Genomic DNA, 17,736 nt, shown 5'->3' with positions numbered 1-17,736 from the left:
TCGGCCCAAGATTTGGCGCACGTTCGCACGGCTCGCCCGCCGGCCCAGGCCGCTCCGAACGCAAGTGTGGCGAGCCCGCCAGCCTACCGCGCTGCACTGACCGCCAGGACGCCCCAGGGCGTCACTTGACCGCATCTACAGCTGTTGCCAGCCACCGTTAGTCGCCCCCGGCCGGGCAGCAACTAAGGTCAGCGCGACGCGAACAATACAAACACATAGGCGCTTTTGACGTTAGATCTTAAGCCGACCACGGGACTTGTGCGGCTTGGACATCAAACGCGACAAGAAATCGGACAGTTTTTCTTGGACACAGCGTTATGCCTACATGACATTTCAATTAGCACATCTTATGGCAAAAGTCAAGCCACATTTAGGCACACACCAGGTGACACCAGCTTCGAGCCAGGCCAATGAGCTTAGTCGTATCGAACAGGAGTCACAGCCGCTCGCGGACTGAACTGGCTCACGTTATCCACCGTAGAAGCAAAATGGCGCAAAATGGCGCGATGCCCTTTGGTGGACATGGTCAGAAGAGATCGGCGATTCGAACGATGTATAATACGACATGTTCCAGAGTGTGCTACTTAACATAAAGCTTCATATGTATGCCGCCATCTCCAGTTAATAATTGTCCTGTTATTGTGTCCACAATATTCGGCAAAAGTGGTCTATTTAAGTTTATACAATCAAAATAGTGGTTTCTAGGGCTTCTACGTAAACTCAGCTTCACAGCCATGCCACTAATTTTTAATATTTTCTCATCGAAAGTCTTACAAATTGATGTTCATCTCACCCTACTTTTTAGGGTCCGCCGGTGGTGTCCGCGCGCCTCTCGACAAACTTCGATTTTGCGGTCAGTTTTACCAAAGATAATTATTTTTTAGGAGGTAAAAATGGCACCATCGGATAGTTTGGAATGTTTTGCACACGATTAGACTGCTTTTTACTCAAAAGAAGAGAAAAAATATTTTGAATTTATGCGTGCTAATTCTGAAAAAGGGCCACTGTGCGGCGGTCACACAGACACACACACACGGACAGACGGACACAGGCACATTGACGAACCGACATACACTGACACACACGACACACTGACACAGACACAGACACAGACAGACACACACATACAGACGGACATACAGACAGACGGACACACAGACACACACGAACACAGACAGACACACGGACGGCCGGACGGCTGACGGGGGCTGACACGCGTCCTCACTGCCCGCAGCATTGACAGTCGGTAACGAGCACACCACACCGGGCCCGGGGTTTACGTTACATAGACGCCAGCCTGCAGCGCTCCGTAACGAGCTGATGTTCGGGACAAAACAGGCATACGGAGGGATACAGCCCAACGACGCAGCGTGCATAGTTACATAATACATGACATCGAGACGTACAGACACAACGCCAGGCAAGACTCGATACCACGCGTGAGATACATCGTCAAAGCCCTGGAATAATAGCATGCTTTCAGGCAGAAAATCGCAATCGACCCGTGTTGTTTACAAGCCACTCGTCTATGAAATCAAAAAGAAGCCAGTAAAACCAAGAAATGAAAGACAATATGAACAGTTCAAGGAGGGCATGCCAGCAGCATGCGTCCGTCTAAGGTGTCTGTAAAAGCAGCTCGTGGCGGTGCGTCTTCTCCACAAAGCAGCCGAAGAAAGCGAGCCTCCTGCCTTCGGTATAACAGTCCACGATCCGACAGCCAAACTAAGACGTGCGACCACGGGAGCCGGACGGACGAAACAAGGCTGACACGAAGCGATGGTGAAGAAAGCAACCAGATCCTCCAGGTGCATAGCTCAACAAAACCCAAGTGGAAGACCATGGACCAAAGACGTGACGGAAGCAGGTCACAGAGACGAGCGCAGGCCAGAGTGACCAGATGGACCGGGCCGAGTCAGACCATGCTCTGGGCCGGCGCGGTCGGTCTCCATGCCATCGGCGCGGCTCTGTGCGGCTCTCCGCTCGACTCACCATGGGCGGCTGGCCGGTGCAGCGGCGCCGGCAGGCTGACCGGCCGCCCGGTTGGCGGCGTGGCCGGGTAGGGCGGCGGCGGCGGCCGCTGGGACGGCGCCAGCGGCGGGCTCGGCGAGTGCGGACCGGAGCTGCCCGGACACGGCGCGCTGCTCGACTGGTAGCAGAGCAGCCAGCGCGGGTGGCGGCCGCCCGACTTACCCACACTGGCCGTCAGCGAGGCGGGCCGCTCGGGCCGCGGCGGCGGCGGCGGCGGCCCGGCCGCGCCGGCCCCGTCGGCCGCCTCCGCGCCGCCGCCGCCGCCGCCGCCGCCGCCCAGGGGACTGTAGGGCGGCGCGGCGTGGTGGGTCGGAGGTGACGAGCTGACGGCGCCGTTCAGGTGGTCCCTCTCCTTCAGAAGGTCTGCGGACACACAGAGCGGAGACACGGTCAGAGAGGGGCGGACAGAGGCAGCTTCAGTGACACCCGAGTCAGCAGTCAGTTGGAACCGACGGTCCGTAAAAGCGGCACGGTCAGCGAAACCCTCAACCTCACCTCCCTTTCCGTGCTAACGGACGATAGACCCACCTCGCGGTTCCGTGGTTCCTATCGTTTCCTGGCACCATGCCACAACACCCCCACTACGTGCAACGGCGAGGGAAATGTGTCGTTACGACACACATAGGCGGTGTCTAACGCCCGAAACGTCCACATATTATGGCATTCGTGCCATTAACGCTGTGTGCTAGAAACAGTGCTCAGTTATGGACGACTTACAGGTTGCATACGCAAGGAACATACATACACAATACACATATAATTCACTTATGACAACTGCAACTGCTTCATGGCCGCATGTTATCAGCCACTCGCAATAATGAACCTGATGTTTCGGGTATACGGTTGACTTTCCTTGCAGAACAGCAGCAACGATTACACCGCACGGTGAGTGCCCATTGCTTGCCCTAACGCTAAGTGCATGCCACATCACCCTCCCACTGGATTCAGTGCCTGGCTGACGGTCACTGAGTAGCCTGCTCTCAGTAGGACAGCGTCAGCAGGCGCGCCGATGACGCCCATGGCGCCGGATCACGCCCGGATGACACCCACCGCGACCGACGACGCCCACGGCGCCAGGATGACGCGGTGCCGGCGTCAGACCCACAGCAGGGCTCCGTCAGCCGGCCGGTGTTAGTTGGAGCCGTGCCGGCCGGTCAGCTGACGACCGCTGGCAGCCGGCGGTCGGTAGGTCAGCCTGACCCGTCCCCGGCTACCGAGGACGGTCCGGCATCATCCCGCTACCGAGGATCGGCTTCACCCGGCTACTGATAGAGGTCTAACCCGGCAACCGATGACGGTCCGGCATCACTCCTCTACTGAGGGTCGGTCGGCCTCACCCGGCTACTGATAGAGGTCTAACCCGGCTACCGAGGACGGTCCGGCATCACTCCGCTGCCGAGGGTCGGTCGGCCTCACCCGGCTACCGTGGGTGTCCGGTGGGCCTCGCTCTGCTACTGAGGGTCGAACTCACACACCTACAGAGAGGGTCCGCACGTCCCTCGGACTAGCGCGGTTTGGGGCTCTTGCCGACAGCATCTCAGAGCCGGGCTGCATCGTCCTACACCCTTCCACCCGCACCAGCAGGCCGTATCATCGAGCAAAGGACAGTCTCTCACCGTAGCCCATCGTGCACAGGGCTCATGTTCACCAGTTCAAACCGGTACAGACAACACAGCGAAGCTTAACAGCTCTGCAAGGTGAACCGAGCTGCAAGATACCTATATTGCAGGATCTGATGCAATAAACATATTTCCATTATTGGACACCTGCGCCATGCTGACAACAGGAGACAGCAATCGTCATCGATTACTTTCCAGATAGGTTCTTTATGTAAGGGGTGAGCTCTTGATAGTAAGCTGCGCAGTTTTGATCTCTTTCAGGCTCAAAGCACCGGTGGCAAGCGGCATGAGCAAAAACGTGGTACACAAACTCCAGTACTTATGTCCGCGTCATGGGCATACGAATACACGTGTCGGGCTATAACAAGAGCAGCGGGGTGGGTGTAACCACAATCAGTGTGAAATGGCCCAGCCCACATCCAGCTGTGGGCTGGGGCGGTGTGAGATTATTCACCAATTCTCAACTCCCTAGAAGTAGTTACTTCTAAATATTTCATCAGTTCCAAAACCATAGTGAAAACTTAGCCGGCAGATATTTCACCGAAACATGAATGACGCAACATCGCTGCTCAAGTGCTCAGAGAACTCATGACTTGGCTTCTGGACAAGAGGAGACTGGGAAGAGGTGTCCGGCACTCTCTGTGCCAAGTCTGAGCGGGAGGGGCGGAGTTCGGTCCGAAGTTGTCCGACAGTCCGTCCAAAATGATAATTAATCGACGCCCGTCACTCGTAACATCAATGCTTCTCAAACTTGGTCCAAAGATCACCACTCACCAGACTGCCAGCACCTTCCAAAGTTCGGAAACATGTTTCTCCCTAATAACTGGTAGTGGCCATTACTAGCATTACTTACCACACCACTTTGCCAGGTGGATTATTAGCTGGAAAAGCGTGGAGCAATGGCAGTCCATGCAATCAGCGCCGCAATGACGATTGGTAACCACAGGCCTTAGTGTGGTTTGGCTTCACAACCGCGACATACGCCAGGCCATTAAACGACAATGCGACACAACGTAACTCCTAGCTCACTTATTTAATTAAAAAGTCGCCTCGTATGACGCAGCAAAGCAATGCGACACAACACATGACACAGAACACCACGACTTATTCCCACATGACATATTTGCAAACCAACTTAAAGTCAATCGTCATGTCTAGAAACTCCAAACGTAAGAGCGTGGACGTTTGACCAAAACAAGCACACACAACACACACAACCGATCGACCCACTGTGCGTTATTGCTGGTGTCTGCACTGCTGGCGCCCCCCCCCCCCCCCACCCGTCAGGTCACCGGACGCCAGCAGTGCAGTGCTCGGGTCAGCAGGTCAGGAGTGGCCCGGTTCGATCGACCCCAGTACCCCCGGACGTAGGGTGGCTCCAGTGTCCGGTACAGCCCTCCTAATCAATGGGTCCACGGCACGGCGCCGCTCCTGGCCGGCCCAGCACGGCCGCCACCAGGGCAGGGGGCCGGGTCCGACCGTATCCGGGGACCACTGGTATGTTTGACCGGCGCCAACAGTCGCGGTTTGTGAGCAGAGCCGAATGGTGCTGAACTGCTTTACGGACTGGACTGAGGGACTCTGGGTCGCGGCAGACGGACGCAGGGAAGGTCAATGACAGCGGGTGAGGTGTGGTGGTGCGTAACGGATGGAGAATCGAGAGGTATGGGCACGGGTGGTGAGGTATGGCGATTGCCCCTGATGAATTTGGCCGCCGTTCTCTGATAGATGAGGCCTCGCGCTGGGAGCCGTTGGCTAAGTAGTCGCCCTCCTGTCGAGAGCCGTTGACTAAGTGTTTGCTGAGTGGAGGTGAGTGGTGGGCGGTGTCTGGCAGCTGTTCACCGGGCCCAGTAATTACCGAACCAATCGGCCGGTACGAGCGGCAGCGGCAGACGGCAGCAGTAGCCCCGGCCCGCTGCCGGAGCCGAGGACAGCGGACTGGACGGCGGCGGCCACGGCGCGGCCGACCCACTCGTTAATCACTCAGTCAGAGCGGTCAGATCAATACCGGCCTGGCCCCGGCGACTTCACACAGTCCCAGACCGGTCAGCGGTCACCCGGCCCGTGGCGACTTCACATCCTGACCCGGTCGCCCACTCCCGGCGACTTCACATCATCACCGGTCACCCGTTATCGGGAATCCTCTAGCACTGCAAGCTCAAGAGCAGACTGTCCTTTCCCTCGAGCCCTTCCGACGAGTAATTCCGAGTCGCGACAGCCAGCGCGGCCAACTGTAAACTCACTAAAACCAACACGGGCTGTGTCTGGGCCGCCGCCAATTGTGCGACACCCAATACCGAGAGCAAACGCAGCGGCGAATCGGAGCAGACGTCTGTTTACAATGGGTAACGAAAGGATAGAATCAGGTATAACGGAAACACCAGAAGAGTTTCATGGCGAAGAGTAGAGGTGACTAGATAGACTGGAACAAGCCCTTGACATTGGTCGATATTGTTCTGGTGAACCATCCAGTTCGTTAGTCCCAGGACAGTCGGACGGGTTTAGGGCCTACGATGGGACTTGGGACATACCCCTTGTGTGCATGTGATCAGGGCATGGTAACAGATCTACCAATATCCTTCGGCATGGATGACAATATCGTCCGACTGTTATCGTCAATAACTACAGACATGAGACGAGGTATACATGCGTCATTGACGACTGGGGCAATGCTTTCTTGACATGTAAGGACACAATCAGACATCGACCTAACGCGAATCGCAGAAGGTCACAGCCGGGCATCGACCGAATGTGAATGATGGTCTATACATAAAAGTAATCACCATCACGCTCGTAAACCATGATGGAAAAAGAGCCGCAAAAGCACCTCTGTCGCAGGATGCCAGATATTAGAGAGGGCACCATCAGCATGCAGCCCACCACTCCTCGAGCAGCTCGAATTTCATCAGTCCTTATGCTTTTTCACCGGCTCATAGAACAAAATGCGTCCTTTCATTACATTGTTTCATTTCAATGCGTGACGTTTATACGATTACCATAACATGAGGACTAATGCCTGTAGGTATTCCAAGCACGGCGCCTTATGTCGGTCCCACCAGATCCCATCAGAGACTCATCTGAACACCATTTACAGGGTGTATCAGAATTATCCGGACACTTTGTTTTCCCCTCTGATTTGGAAAAAAGAGAAGATTGCATTTTCAGTTTATTTTCCGATGTAGCCGCCCTTCATAGCGATACAGTCACGCATACGCTGGGGCATCCCTGCCACCAGGTTCTCCAGCACATCGGGCTTGATCCGGCCCCACGCCTTTTTGAGCTGCCCTGCCAGCTCGCCGGCGCTGGTAGCCGGTGTCATCTTGTCGACCTCTTGCTGAACGATGGCCCAGAGGTTTTCGATCGGGTTGAGATCGGGGCTGTTACCGGGCCATACGCCACGCTCCCAGAAGTCGGACAGGTGCTGGAGACACCACTGCTGTGTTTTCTGGGCCGTGTGCGGTGGAGCGCCGTCCTGCATGAAGATGGCCCGGCTTGTGTCCGTCATCAGAGAGCGCTTCAGAACGCCGCCTGTCTCAGCCGTTCGGTGGATGGCGTCCAGACAATCCTTGGCGAGGATGTTCTCTCGGTAATACTCTCCGTTGATGACAACTTTTGGGGGCACCACGTGCAGCTGGGAGAGTGCACGGTGGGACATCATTCCCCAGACATGCACCTTCTCAGAATGCTTGACGGTGGGGACGGTCTGCACGTCTGAGCTGCTGGACACCCACACGCGGTCGTTTTGTCGATTTGGCGGGTGGTACAGCTCGTACGGCGACTCGTCCGACCACATGACCCGCTGCCAGTCTTCCACTGACCAGTTTTTCGCTCCCGTGCGAACTTCAGACGGTCAGCACGCTGTTTTTCAGTCAGCTTTCGCGATTTTTTCAGCTTCAGCGGCCTCATCCCTAGATTTTCGAGGAGATAACGGTGAACTGTTGCAGGGGATACCTTGTAGCCTGCATTGGTGAGGCGTCTAGAGAGTTTTCGGGTCGATTGATGCCGTTTACCAGGCGCCATCTTGATCACTCTCTTCACCACCGGATGGAGCGTGCTCTTGCGACCACGACCGGGCTGGCTGGCGAGCCCCTGGCCCAGCTTCTCTCTTTTTAACCAGAGGTAAAGCTGGCTTCTGCTGATACTGAGTTGCCTGCAGACCATCTTTGGCCTCATCCCTCCATGCACCATCCCCACAGCTTTGCCACGAAACGAGGTGCTGTAGTTTTTCGCCATACCCTTCTGACGCTCAGATACACCAACGAACTGTTCGGCGACCTGACCTCTACTGACCGGCCGGGTCAAGGTTAGCGGCGAATGGCAGACGGATGAGGCGCACGGTGGTCTCAGGCTGGTATTTACCCAACCTTTAAATTCATACAGCTCCATGACGGACAGAGAGAGCAGAAATACGAGAAAACAAAGTGTCCGGATATTTCTGAGACACCCTGTAGGCACCGTCGGCCCATCACCTGGTGCGCTGGCCCGTGGGCGCGGCGAATGGCACCCGGGGGGAGGCACAAGACGTCAGGCGGCACCAGTGAGAAACACCAGAGCCCGCCGACCGAAACGGGCCGCGGGCGGGGGCGGCGGCGGGCGGCGGAAAGGGTGCATGTGTGAGCGGTGGCGGCGGGTCTATTCTGGGCGGGCCAAGTTCGGCTCCAACACCCACCCACGATCCGGTCGGACGGTGTGTATCCAAACTAGCCCTAGTCGGTGGCGCCGGACGTGTGTATCCAAACTAGCCCCGCCCCGGCCGGGGCGATCTGTATCCGGCCATCACCTCAAATGTGTCTGAGATGACGCCGATGCCAGTGTCAGTTCGGTGCCGCTCGGCACGTATCTCCCACCGCGACCATGTTTGTAGTCTATCTCATTAGTGAACTATCCACACCATTTTGTACAATCTACATTGATTCTGGTGCTGACACATGTATATCCGGGTCAATCAACTGATAGGTGGCACCGTCAATTTACAATAGATGCAATTGCTAGCTGAATAGTTACTAGGGTTGACTATTAAGTAATGGAAGTGCCTTAAGCAATTAAACGGGTTTGCACGTGCACACATTATTTAGGTGTCATTTCATGCGCCGATCTTTTTTCTATCCAATGGTGAAGACCACATGTCCCTAGCTACTTTTTGCTATAAGCTATCGTCGTTTTCCCAAGAGACCTCCCGAACCTGCGGGCGGCCGCATTTAGCGCGACAAAAATCATTTTGGTGACCTCCGACAGCAACATACAACAACGATGCGTTTAAACTAAGAAATACCTGGGGCATTCAAAAATACTCAAAGAAGCTTGCTGGCATAATGCCATCAACGCTAAAATGAGCGAAACATTCGACAATGTTTACCATCCATCACATGGTGGTCAATATGCTATTCTCAATGCGCTGTGTTCGTTGCTTTATCAAACAGAAACTGCCCGGCGGTAAGCCTATTTTCTGAAGTTTTACGATGAACAAGGACATAGTCAACGCAGAGACAGGTATTTCACTTCCCACAACTCCCCTGCACAATATCTACATGCCTTTTTGTGAGACGCTACGAACAAGGCTTCAGAAAATCAAATTTTTATTTTCAAAGAACCCTAAAGTTATAATTTCCGCCGATTTCCGCGACTTAGTTCTTTGGTTTAGTTACAATGAGTGTTTATCTACAAGTTGCGATAAAATGTAGCTGCTAATACCCGCGATCTTCATAATTATAACCATTTTTGTCGGACACGAGGCACGAGGGCGGCCGGGCGCCTGGGCGATATGAGGCATGTCGCTGACCCCACACGTGGGCTTATTCCGGGTCGCTGATTGGCTCGTTGGTTGACATGCCACGTGACACAGCTGACAGTGTTGTTACCGGTTGCAATAAAATCGGTTTTCTTCAGCTAGATTGGTACGGACTGACTTAACTTGTCCCTCAACCCTCGCCCGTATAGGGGCGGGGTCGAACGGACCCCCCCCGCCTCGTTTTTTCGCGAATAACTCGCGTAAAAAGCGGCCGATCGCGACGAAACTTTCAGTACCCTAGCATTGATCAATTTTGCACCTACCATCAAAATTTCATGACCGTGACCCAAATGACCTTTGACCTGTGACGTCTTTTTCGAGACCATGTTTGGCCGGAACGATTCGGCGTATGTCGGCTCACATTAGCCGCGCGTTTGCAAGCTTTTCGTGGTTTCAAACGTTCAAACATGTGATTTGATGTTGCTTCCATACATAAGGGTGGTTGTCAAGGTCACCTGAAGGTCAGGTCAGGTCATTAACCTTTGGTGACCTCGGGTGACCTCGGCTCACTTTTTCAAGTTTAACATGTTTCTAGGCTAGTTTTTGGAGCTGAATTCGAATTTAGCAACCATTTGAACATTTACGAAGTAGTTTTGGCGCCTTCGTAACATGTTATGAGGCTGTCAGAGGCGGTTGACACGTATTACGAATACCCGTCACAACCCCTACCGGTTGACCTGACCTGACCTGACCCGACCTGGTCTAAATGCTTAAAGACATCATCTCTGATCAAAACTAACACGATATTCGTGATCAGCACCCCGGAAAACCACATAGCAGCCACACTTAACGACTTACCAACAGGTCCCGATTTTCCCGGTTTTCGGGTCATTGACCTGACCCGGAAGGTCACCCGATGACCTAGGACCTTAAAATTGGGTATCATCGGCTTTCTCTCGTCAAGGGCAACACGCTCGTTTTTTGGCGAAGCTCTAGCTCGATCAGGGGCCAAATGCGAGGGGGGTCGTACCCCCCCCCCCCCCTTGTGCCGTCGAAGGACGCAAAATGGCCTGTGCCGGCGAGGGTTAAAATTGGGTATCATCGACTTCCTCTCGTCACGGACAGCACGCTCGTTATTTTCCGCGAGGCTCTAGCTCGATCAGGGGCGAAACGGCAAGGGCAACGTCCAAAGACCTGGGCGGTTCCGGACGGTCTCCCCCCCCCCCCCCCCTATACGTTCGCGGCTGTCAAAACCAATACGGGCGAGGGTTAAAGCAATAACATTTGAAATAGTTCGCATTTCATTCCTGCACGGCTGATAATGTATACCATGTGTTTTGGCGACCTCATAGTATTTTCATTGAATATTGCACCACGGGGCTGCTATGGTAAGCATAAAATAGGTAAATGTACTTCATGTGTCCCAGAAATATCTTAAACAACATCCAAAGACATTGCACCTTAGCATTATTCGCTCTCAAGCACCCAGAGGCTCCGGCAGGCGAAACTGTATTTTTGTCGCGCTAAATGCGGCCACCCGCCCATTGTGCTGTGGCGCACCACCTGGCAATGGCCAAAACCGCGCACCAGCGCCGAGTGCAAGGTCATTAGAGCTCAGTTTGTCGTAAGGAAAAGGCCTACCAATATCAGAAAACTTCTTTTCTAAGTGTATGGAGCGACGCAGCCTCCCCACAGACGATATGTCGGTGGTTTCATCGGTTTGAGAAAGAAAACGCCGATCAGTCTTCTGGCGGCGTTCCAGGAGTGGGTCAAGACGAGGCTGGAATGGTGTGTGATGCTTGAAGGCGATTATGTGGAGTAGTGTATGCTGTCATTTATCGTGCCAATGTGTATTGTTTTGATGAAAATATAGAAATTGTCCATTGTATAGCCATAACAATAAGCCAATAAGCTCTGATGACCTCGCGCTGGCGCTTGGCGCGCGATTTTGGCCATTGCCAGACTCCTTTTTCATGGTGCGCCGCAGGTTCGGGTGGTCTCTTGGGAAAACGAAGATAGCTTGGAGCAAGAAGTAGCTAAGGACATGTGGTCTTCACCATTGGATAGAAAAAACATCGGCGCGTGAAATGACACCAAGAAAACATGTGCACATGCAAAAACGTTTAATTGCTTAAGGCAATTCCATTACTTAATAGTCAACCCTAGTATTATTTACTGACGGTTAGCGATAGGTGAACTTCAAGCAATGCTGCCAAATGCTATTAACGCCACTTAGAGAGATTGTTCCCATATGTCACTCACACGGGAAGTGGAGGGAAATGATGTCGCTCAGACGTGAAGCAGGACAAGTTCACCGGAATATTTATACAGTAACATCCAGACTTGTAAACGACTCTGAGTTGATTCGTGAATCGACTCAGAATCAAACCGTTTTTCGATGAGTCATGAGTTGATTCGAATCACTTCATCGAGGAACTTGATGAGTCGTGAGTTGATTCGAATCAATTAAATTTAACATCATGAGTCATTTGATGAATCGATTCAAATTTTCAGACTCAAACAAAGAATCGACTCAAAAAAAATTGAGTCGTTTACAAGTCACCATCAACACCCTAATAATCAATGCTAGATCACCCCCTCAGCTTTAGCCATCACTTAACTCCATATTTCAGACTTACAAGAGCCTCAGAGGCTCAGGCACAGGCGCCTAATGAGCCAAAAGCATTTGGCAGAACCTAGGTACCTAGGTACCTAGGAACCTAGGAACCTTGGTACCTAGGTACTCGAGGTGGCTACCTAGGTACCTAGGTACCTAGGAACCTTGGTACCTAGGTACTCGAGGTGGCAAAACTGGAAAATTTTGGGACCCGGACCCGGACCCAGTCTGACTGGCACATTTCCAGAACCGGTCAGACCCGGTCTAGGTCAGCATTGGAACCAGATGGACCCGTTCCCGAAATTCATTTGGAAAATTGTGTACTGTGCAAGAAGAAAATATTTTCTTTCCAATTGAGCAACCTTGTGTTGCAAAGTAAAACACTCATGCCATGGTCATTTCACTTCGCTTCACAGTTTGTATTTTAGAACCAGATTCAGGTCATATTTAATAATATAAGGCGTAAGAAGAACAATGAATTTCATGCTCACCTAAGCCCCTTTTACTACAGCTGCTAAAAATGATGTGAACTGGGGATCCATGGAGCAGTGACTTCATCAGTCAGAACCTAACATCAAACATGGAACAAGATAAATATACTGATACCTTTGCTAATATTCTTGGTAAAAGATATTCGCTTTTAGAATGGAATACATCAGTCCTTCAAATATCAACTATATAACGTCCCAAACCAGAAAATCAAAATCAAAATAAAGAAACATAAAATAAAACTGTAAGGTCCGCCAGAAATGTCGACACCAATAGCAAGACAGCAGGCGTTAAAACACTGCAAAATTTTGTTGGCGTTAAAGTACTACAAAATCGAAATGGCATTAAAGTACCGCAATGTTGCGATCATGACTTAGTGCCAATTCATTAACGTAGAAAACAAACTACAATTTGTTGTTAGTACTTAGATATAGAATAAAAACCAAAGTTTCTGGGACTGACCTGATTTTGATCTTAGCGTCTTTGAGCTGGGATCCATGAGCAGAGTAATTGCGTATTACAAACGTATCACTATGATGAACAAGTAGGAAAATCCGTTCCTGATGCACATTTACTCGTCAATGCATTCGGGGTCTTTGTATCAATGTCATCAGGCGTTTAGTATGTGCTAGAGTGGAGACTTTGTCCTCTTCCCGATCGTGTTCCAAAATTGTTACCTTTATGCAGTAGATTAGCGTGCGTAAGGCTTAGCATATATGACGCTCAAATGCGCCGTTTTCATATCAACACGGAATCATTGGCCTTGGAGAATGGCATTGGTATTGACTCAGTTATTTGCCAGCTGTTGCCGTATGATGGCGCTAGTAGAGCGCTAATGTTATACGCTCTGCTAGCGCCACCATGCGGCGCCAGTTGGCTAAAAATCTGTTCAATATCACGGCTTCTGGAGAATGCCTTAGGCCGCGTTCGATGTCTCCTCGGACGAAGAACATTCTACGCAGAATATTCTATTTTGCGTTCGATGAAGCACACAGGCGGACGACGAGACCGGCCATTTTGTGCGCCACTTACACAATATGCGTCAGTTTCGAAAAGGCCCAAGTTTACGTTTCCATAGAGACCGCGCACAAATGTCAACAACTTCTGCAAACAGCTGCTGCGCCGCTTTTGAAATACGCGCCATCATTGCCTCTCTGCCCGCCGTAGTACGCTCAAAAGATTCTGCGCGGACGGCAAAGATTCTACGTGACGTCACGTAGAATCTTTGCCGTCCGTGCGACATCGAACGCCATTTCGGGCCCGGACGGCATAGAATCTTTGCCGTCCGGGAGACATCGAACGCGGGGTTAGATTCATTTCATACAGATAGAAATAATTTCAAAGCTGGTTGAGTTATGAAATGCATTTAAATATCAAACCAAGGCCATGGGTATCAGACATGAACTGCGATTTCCGGTGGGCACAGTGACTTTGGTAATTGGTATGTCAATGTCTTTGAAAAGGCAGGTAAGATTTGCAACTGGTCAGCCTTGCTTCAATTGGATTTGTGTCCATTATAAATGGATTTCAGTAATACTTACCTCATATGTTATTGGTATTTGATTTCTACAGCCCAAAATATTGTTGGGTGTGTACAGCAAACTGAATGGAAGTGATGTGTACAAACATTTGAAGTATTTTCTGGACTGCTTGCAGTTAGAACTTGTTTGCTTTGTTGTACGTGACAAGATAAGAAATTGAAGCAAGACTGACCAGTGACCAGTATGCTACAGAATAGGTAGCCCAATCTGCAGGAATATTAGAATTCAAAAGTGGAATTGGGACTTAGGAACTGGAAACTGCATCAACCATGTTTGCCAAAGTAGGTACCTATGTACCTAGTCCTACTAGGTAGCTGCTTGAATCTTTGGTCAAGGCTACTATGCTGCTTAATACAATTGTGGTATGCGGCATATTCATTTTATCATAGCTTTGAGTCAAATAATCAACCAATGCCTATAGTGAGTCATGGGTTGAATGAAATAAGTTCAATAAAAATGTCGTGTGAGTCATGAGTTGATTTGAATCGATTCATCAAAATATGTGAGTCATGAGTTGATTCGAATCATTCCGTTGGCTAGTTGCTCGAGTCATGAGTTGATTCGAATCATTTTATCGAGGAACTTGATGAGTCATGAGTTGATTCGAATCAATTAAATTTAACATCATGAGTCGTTTGATGAATCGATTCAAATTTCCAGACTCAAACAAAGAATCGACTCAAAAAAAAATTTGAGTCGTTTACAAGTCTGGTAACATCAGACACATCAGACACATCAGACTCGCGGGAGCTAATTACTTACAAACAGAAGTTAAATTACCACGAGAACATCAAAGAGAACACTGTCTGTACACGAACCTTCCTCTCTAGTCTTCTTTGCTTCTTTCATAAACATCGCATTTCCTTCCTTTCTCTTTCAACATCGAATGGTGAAACAAGGAAAGCGAGGACAGATAAAAATATAGCTACATTACAATGAACGTGAGAGCAAGAGATGACAGAAAATACACCCATGTGTCACAGAAGTACAGCAACCCAAGAAGACGATAATATTCACAAAAGTAGAGGAAACATTGCATCTGCTCCCATCAAATCCAACCATCGCGCCAGCTCCTTCTATCAAAAGACGACGACCTGCTCCATCCCCTAGCCGTCGAACCTACATATAGTTAGAACCGTTCGACCGCGAATATGCCACCCTGTGTTCATGAGCCTGCCCAGCGTCCGCTCAGCCGTCCATATCAACTCCTTCCAGACGCCCACTGGTCACTCTGCCGTTCATATGAGCCCCTTCCGGACCCCATCGGCTACTCTCCGTCTGTGGCAGCGTCAATATGGTGTCCGAGCGACCCTCAAACACCCTACGGACGACCATCACCGACCAGCCGACCTCTCGCCGACCGTCCTATGACAGCCTTCACGGACCTTGTCTGGTGGCGTGTCAGCATCGGGAGAGAGTGGGCGAGGGGAGGGAGAGGACCGACCTCACCAGCCATCGACCGGTCGGCGCGCGGCACCGGCTGGCAGCTGCAATAAGGGCGCCGATGACCCGGTGCTCTGAGGACCCACCGCCGGCGCCAGCTGAGGGCGGTTGGAGCCCATCACCGAGCGGACAGACCGCCGCAGGCCGGCCGCTGCGCCGAGCCGAGCGCGCGGCTCCGGCCCGGCGCCGTCGCCACCGTCGTTCCGTCGCTGATCTGACCGTGGGGAGTCGGCGGACGTCGGTCCGGCACCGTATCAAACCGCTATAGCGGCTGGCAGCAATCCCATTAGGGGAGCCGATCTGGCCTAATTAGCTGGCGGACCGGCGGCGGCGTCAGCAGTCTGCCGGCCGGCTGGTCGGGACGGAGGGTTCAGCAGGCCAGGCCGGGCCGGGTTACCCAGGCAGCGCAGCCGAGAGCCGGCAGAAAATGACTGGGATATGTTACGTAAGCCCCGTATGAACTGGATCCCCCGCCGACGATGGATATTTTAATTCCGCTCCTTTGGGCGGCATTATAATCTCGCCGGGGATTGGGGCGGATCGAAGTTGGCCAAGTAGATTGTGAATGGGCTCGGCGGGCTCTGCGCCAGATTAAAAGTTCCGCCTGGCTGCGGACTTCATCAGCCTTACCATGGGACTGAGTGGCGTCCCAGGATCCTGTCCAACATTCGACTGGATGGTGCCCATCGGCGAAATCACTAACTGCAAACAGTACAGAATTTAAACGATTTGTTCCACACGCCACGGCACGGGGTTCACACTACTCCAGGCAGACATAAAGCTCAGCATTCCGTACCAGTTCATATGGCGCCGTTCTCGGGCAGTGGGTGAAGGCGCCGGTCGGCCCACACCGGTCTGACAGTTGGCAGGCAATAACGTGTCGACAGAGCCGCTCGGGTGTGACGCAGTCCCTCTCGCCTTCCCGACGTGACGCGGGCCGACGCCGCTGTTTCTCGACGCTCCGGCGTGACGTGACGCTGCTTATCGACGCCAGGGTGTGACGTGAACACTGAGTGAGCAGGCTCCAATGCTTCTCATCGCCCCTCAGAAACCGGCGACGGCGTCGAAGCAGCAGTGGCGACGCCGGCAGCGGCGCGGAAGGTAATGCAATCTACTGCAATCGTTGCCTGCCACGACTCGGAGCGGTGGGGCACGCCCAGTCCTAACCGCAATGTCCTAACCATCACCATCGTTTCCAACAAGGATATTTCAGTGTTCCGGCGATATGTTCCAAGAGATGTCAGCTGGAAGGAGCCTTCCTTTCAACGGTCAGCGATGCCGTTAGCCCGGCAGAGTGCCAGCGTTTCCGACAGCAGACTCTGACAAATCCCAACGAATCTGACATCATGGCACCAAATATGACGCTTCGTCCTGACTTCTCATAAAAACGCCTCTGTTACGAATAAGACTGTCTCAGATGATACGTAGCTTGCTATAAGGTTTATCCAGCTCATAACAATCACATACGAGAATGTGAAATTCAAGATATCTATAGCAAGGAAGCATTAAACGTTTAAAACGATTTGTGAAACTGATGACTCCGAAAGCATGACGTGCCAAATGTCAAGTTTGAGTAATAGAAGATTCCCTCTCAGAACAAAGCCAACCAACCATTACTCCATTATTTAGAACCTCCGCCACAAGAATGGGCTGAAATTTCAGGTCCAAAAATAGATTGGCCATTGAGGCAATTTATTTTCCTGAATGCCAGACTAAAGTGATTGACTTCGCCGAAACCAGCGTTGAGCGCTTCCAGATGTGGCATAGCCTCCAGTAAATTCCTCATGATTTCATCCAGCGTTGGTGAGGAAACGTATTGTTTATTTTCGATATAAAATGTTGCTCAAAGCTAAGAAGATGGGCACAAGTGACATCGTTATGCTTCATGAATGGTGACAACTTATCTCAACGATTTCACTTCAATCACTTGAGCGAGTTAATCAAACTTTTCATATTTAATGGAGTACCCTGTTCAAAATTCTAAAAATTGCCAAAAGTTACAAAAAAAAACACTTGGAATATATTTCGGAGGCGTTCCTTCATCGGTTCAAGTGAAAAACATTCATAGCGGCACATTTGCCGTTAACATATCTGATCCATTATATCTATTCGTCATTTGATTGGAGTCAAATAAACGTTGAAATGTCAATTCCACTATTACAATAACTGATTAATATAATATAATTAATTATATGATTAATTAATGTAATATTATAAATGAAATGATGTAATGCTTATATAGCAGCTACTGAACCAACTCAGCCACTACAA

The 17,736-nt window shown here is 51.3% G+C and overlaps 1 protein-coding gene across 7 annotated transcripts in view; it reads right to left on the bottom strand.

Moving 5' to 3' along the window:
* LOC122386717 (phosphatase and actin regulator 4-like) overlaps positions 1–17,736 on the bottom strand; it is a 126,443-nt gene that overhangs the window by 14,084 nt on the left and 94,623 nt on the right. For 6 of the 7 annotated variants that reach the window (XM_043376201.1, XM_043376204.1, XM_043376199.1 and 3 more), the window contains one exon: positions 1,990–2,391. In XM_043376201.1, the coding sequence (XP_043232136.1) occupies positions 1,990–2,391 (402 nt within the window). The remainder of the gene's footprint in view (positions 1–1,989; positions 2,392–17,736) is intronic. The other variant, XM_043376202.1, reaches the window with a different exon arrangement.

This window comes from Amphibalanus amphitrite, unplaced genomic scaffold (assembly GCF_019059575.1).
Source record: "Amphibalanus amphitrite isolate SeventyFive unplaced genomic scaffold, NRLGWU_Aamphi_draft 000260F_arrow, whole genome shotgun sequence".
NCBI lineage: Eukaryota > Metazoa > Arthropoda > Thecostraca > Balanomorpha > Balanidae > Amphibalanus > Amphibalanus amphitrite.
Note: the sequence above shows the minus strand (reverse complement) of the source record. Positions and strands in the feature narration are given on the sequence as shown.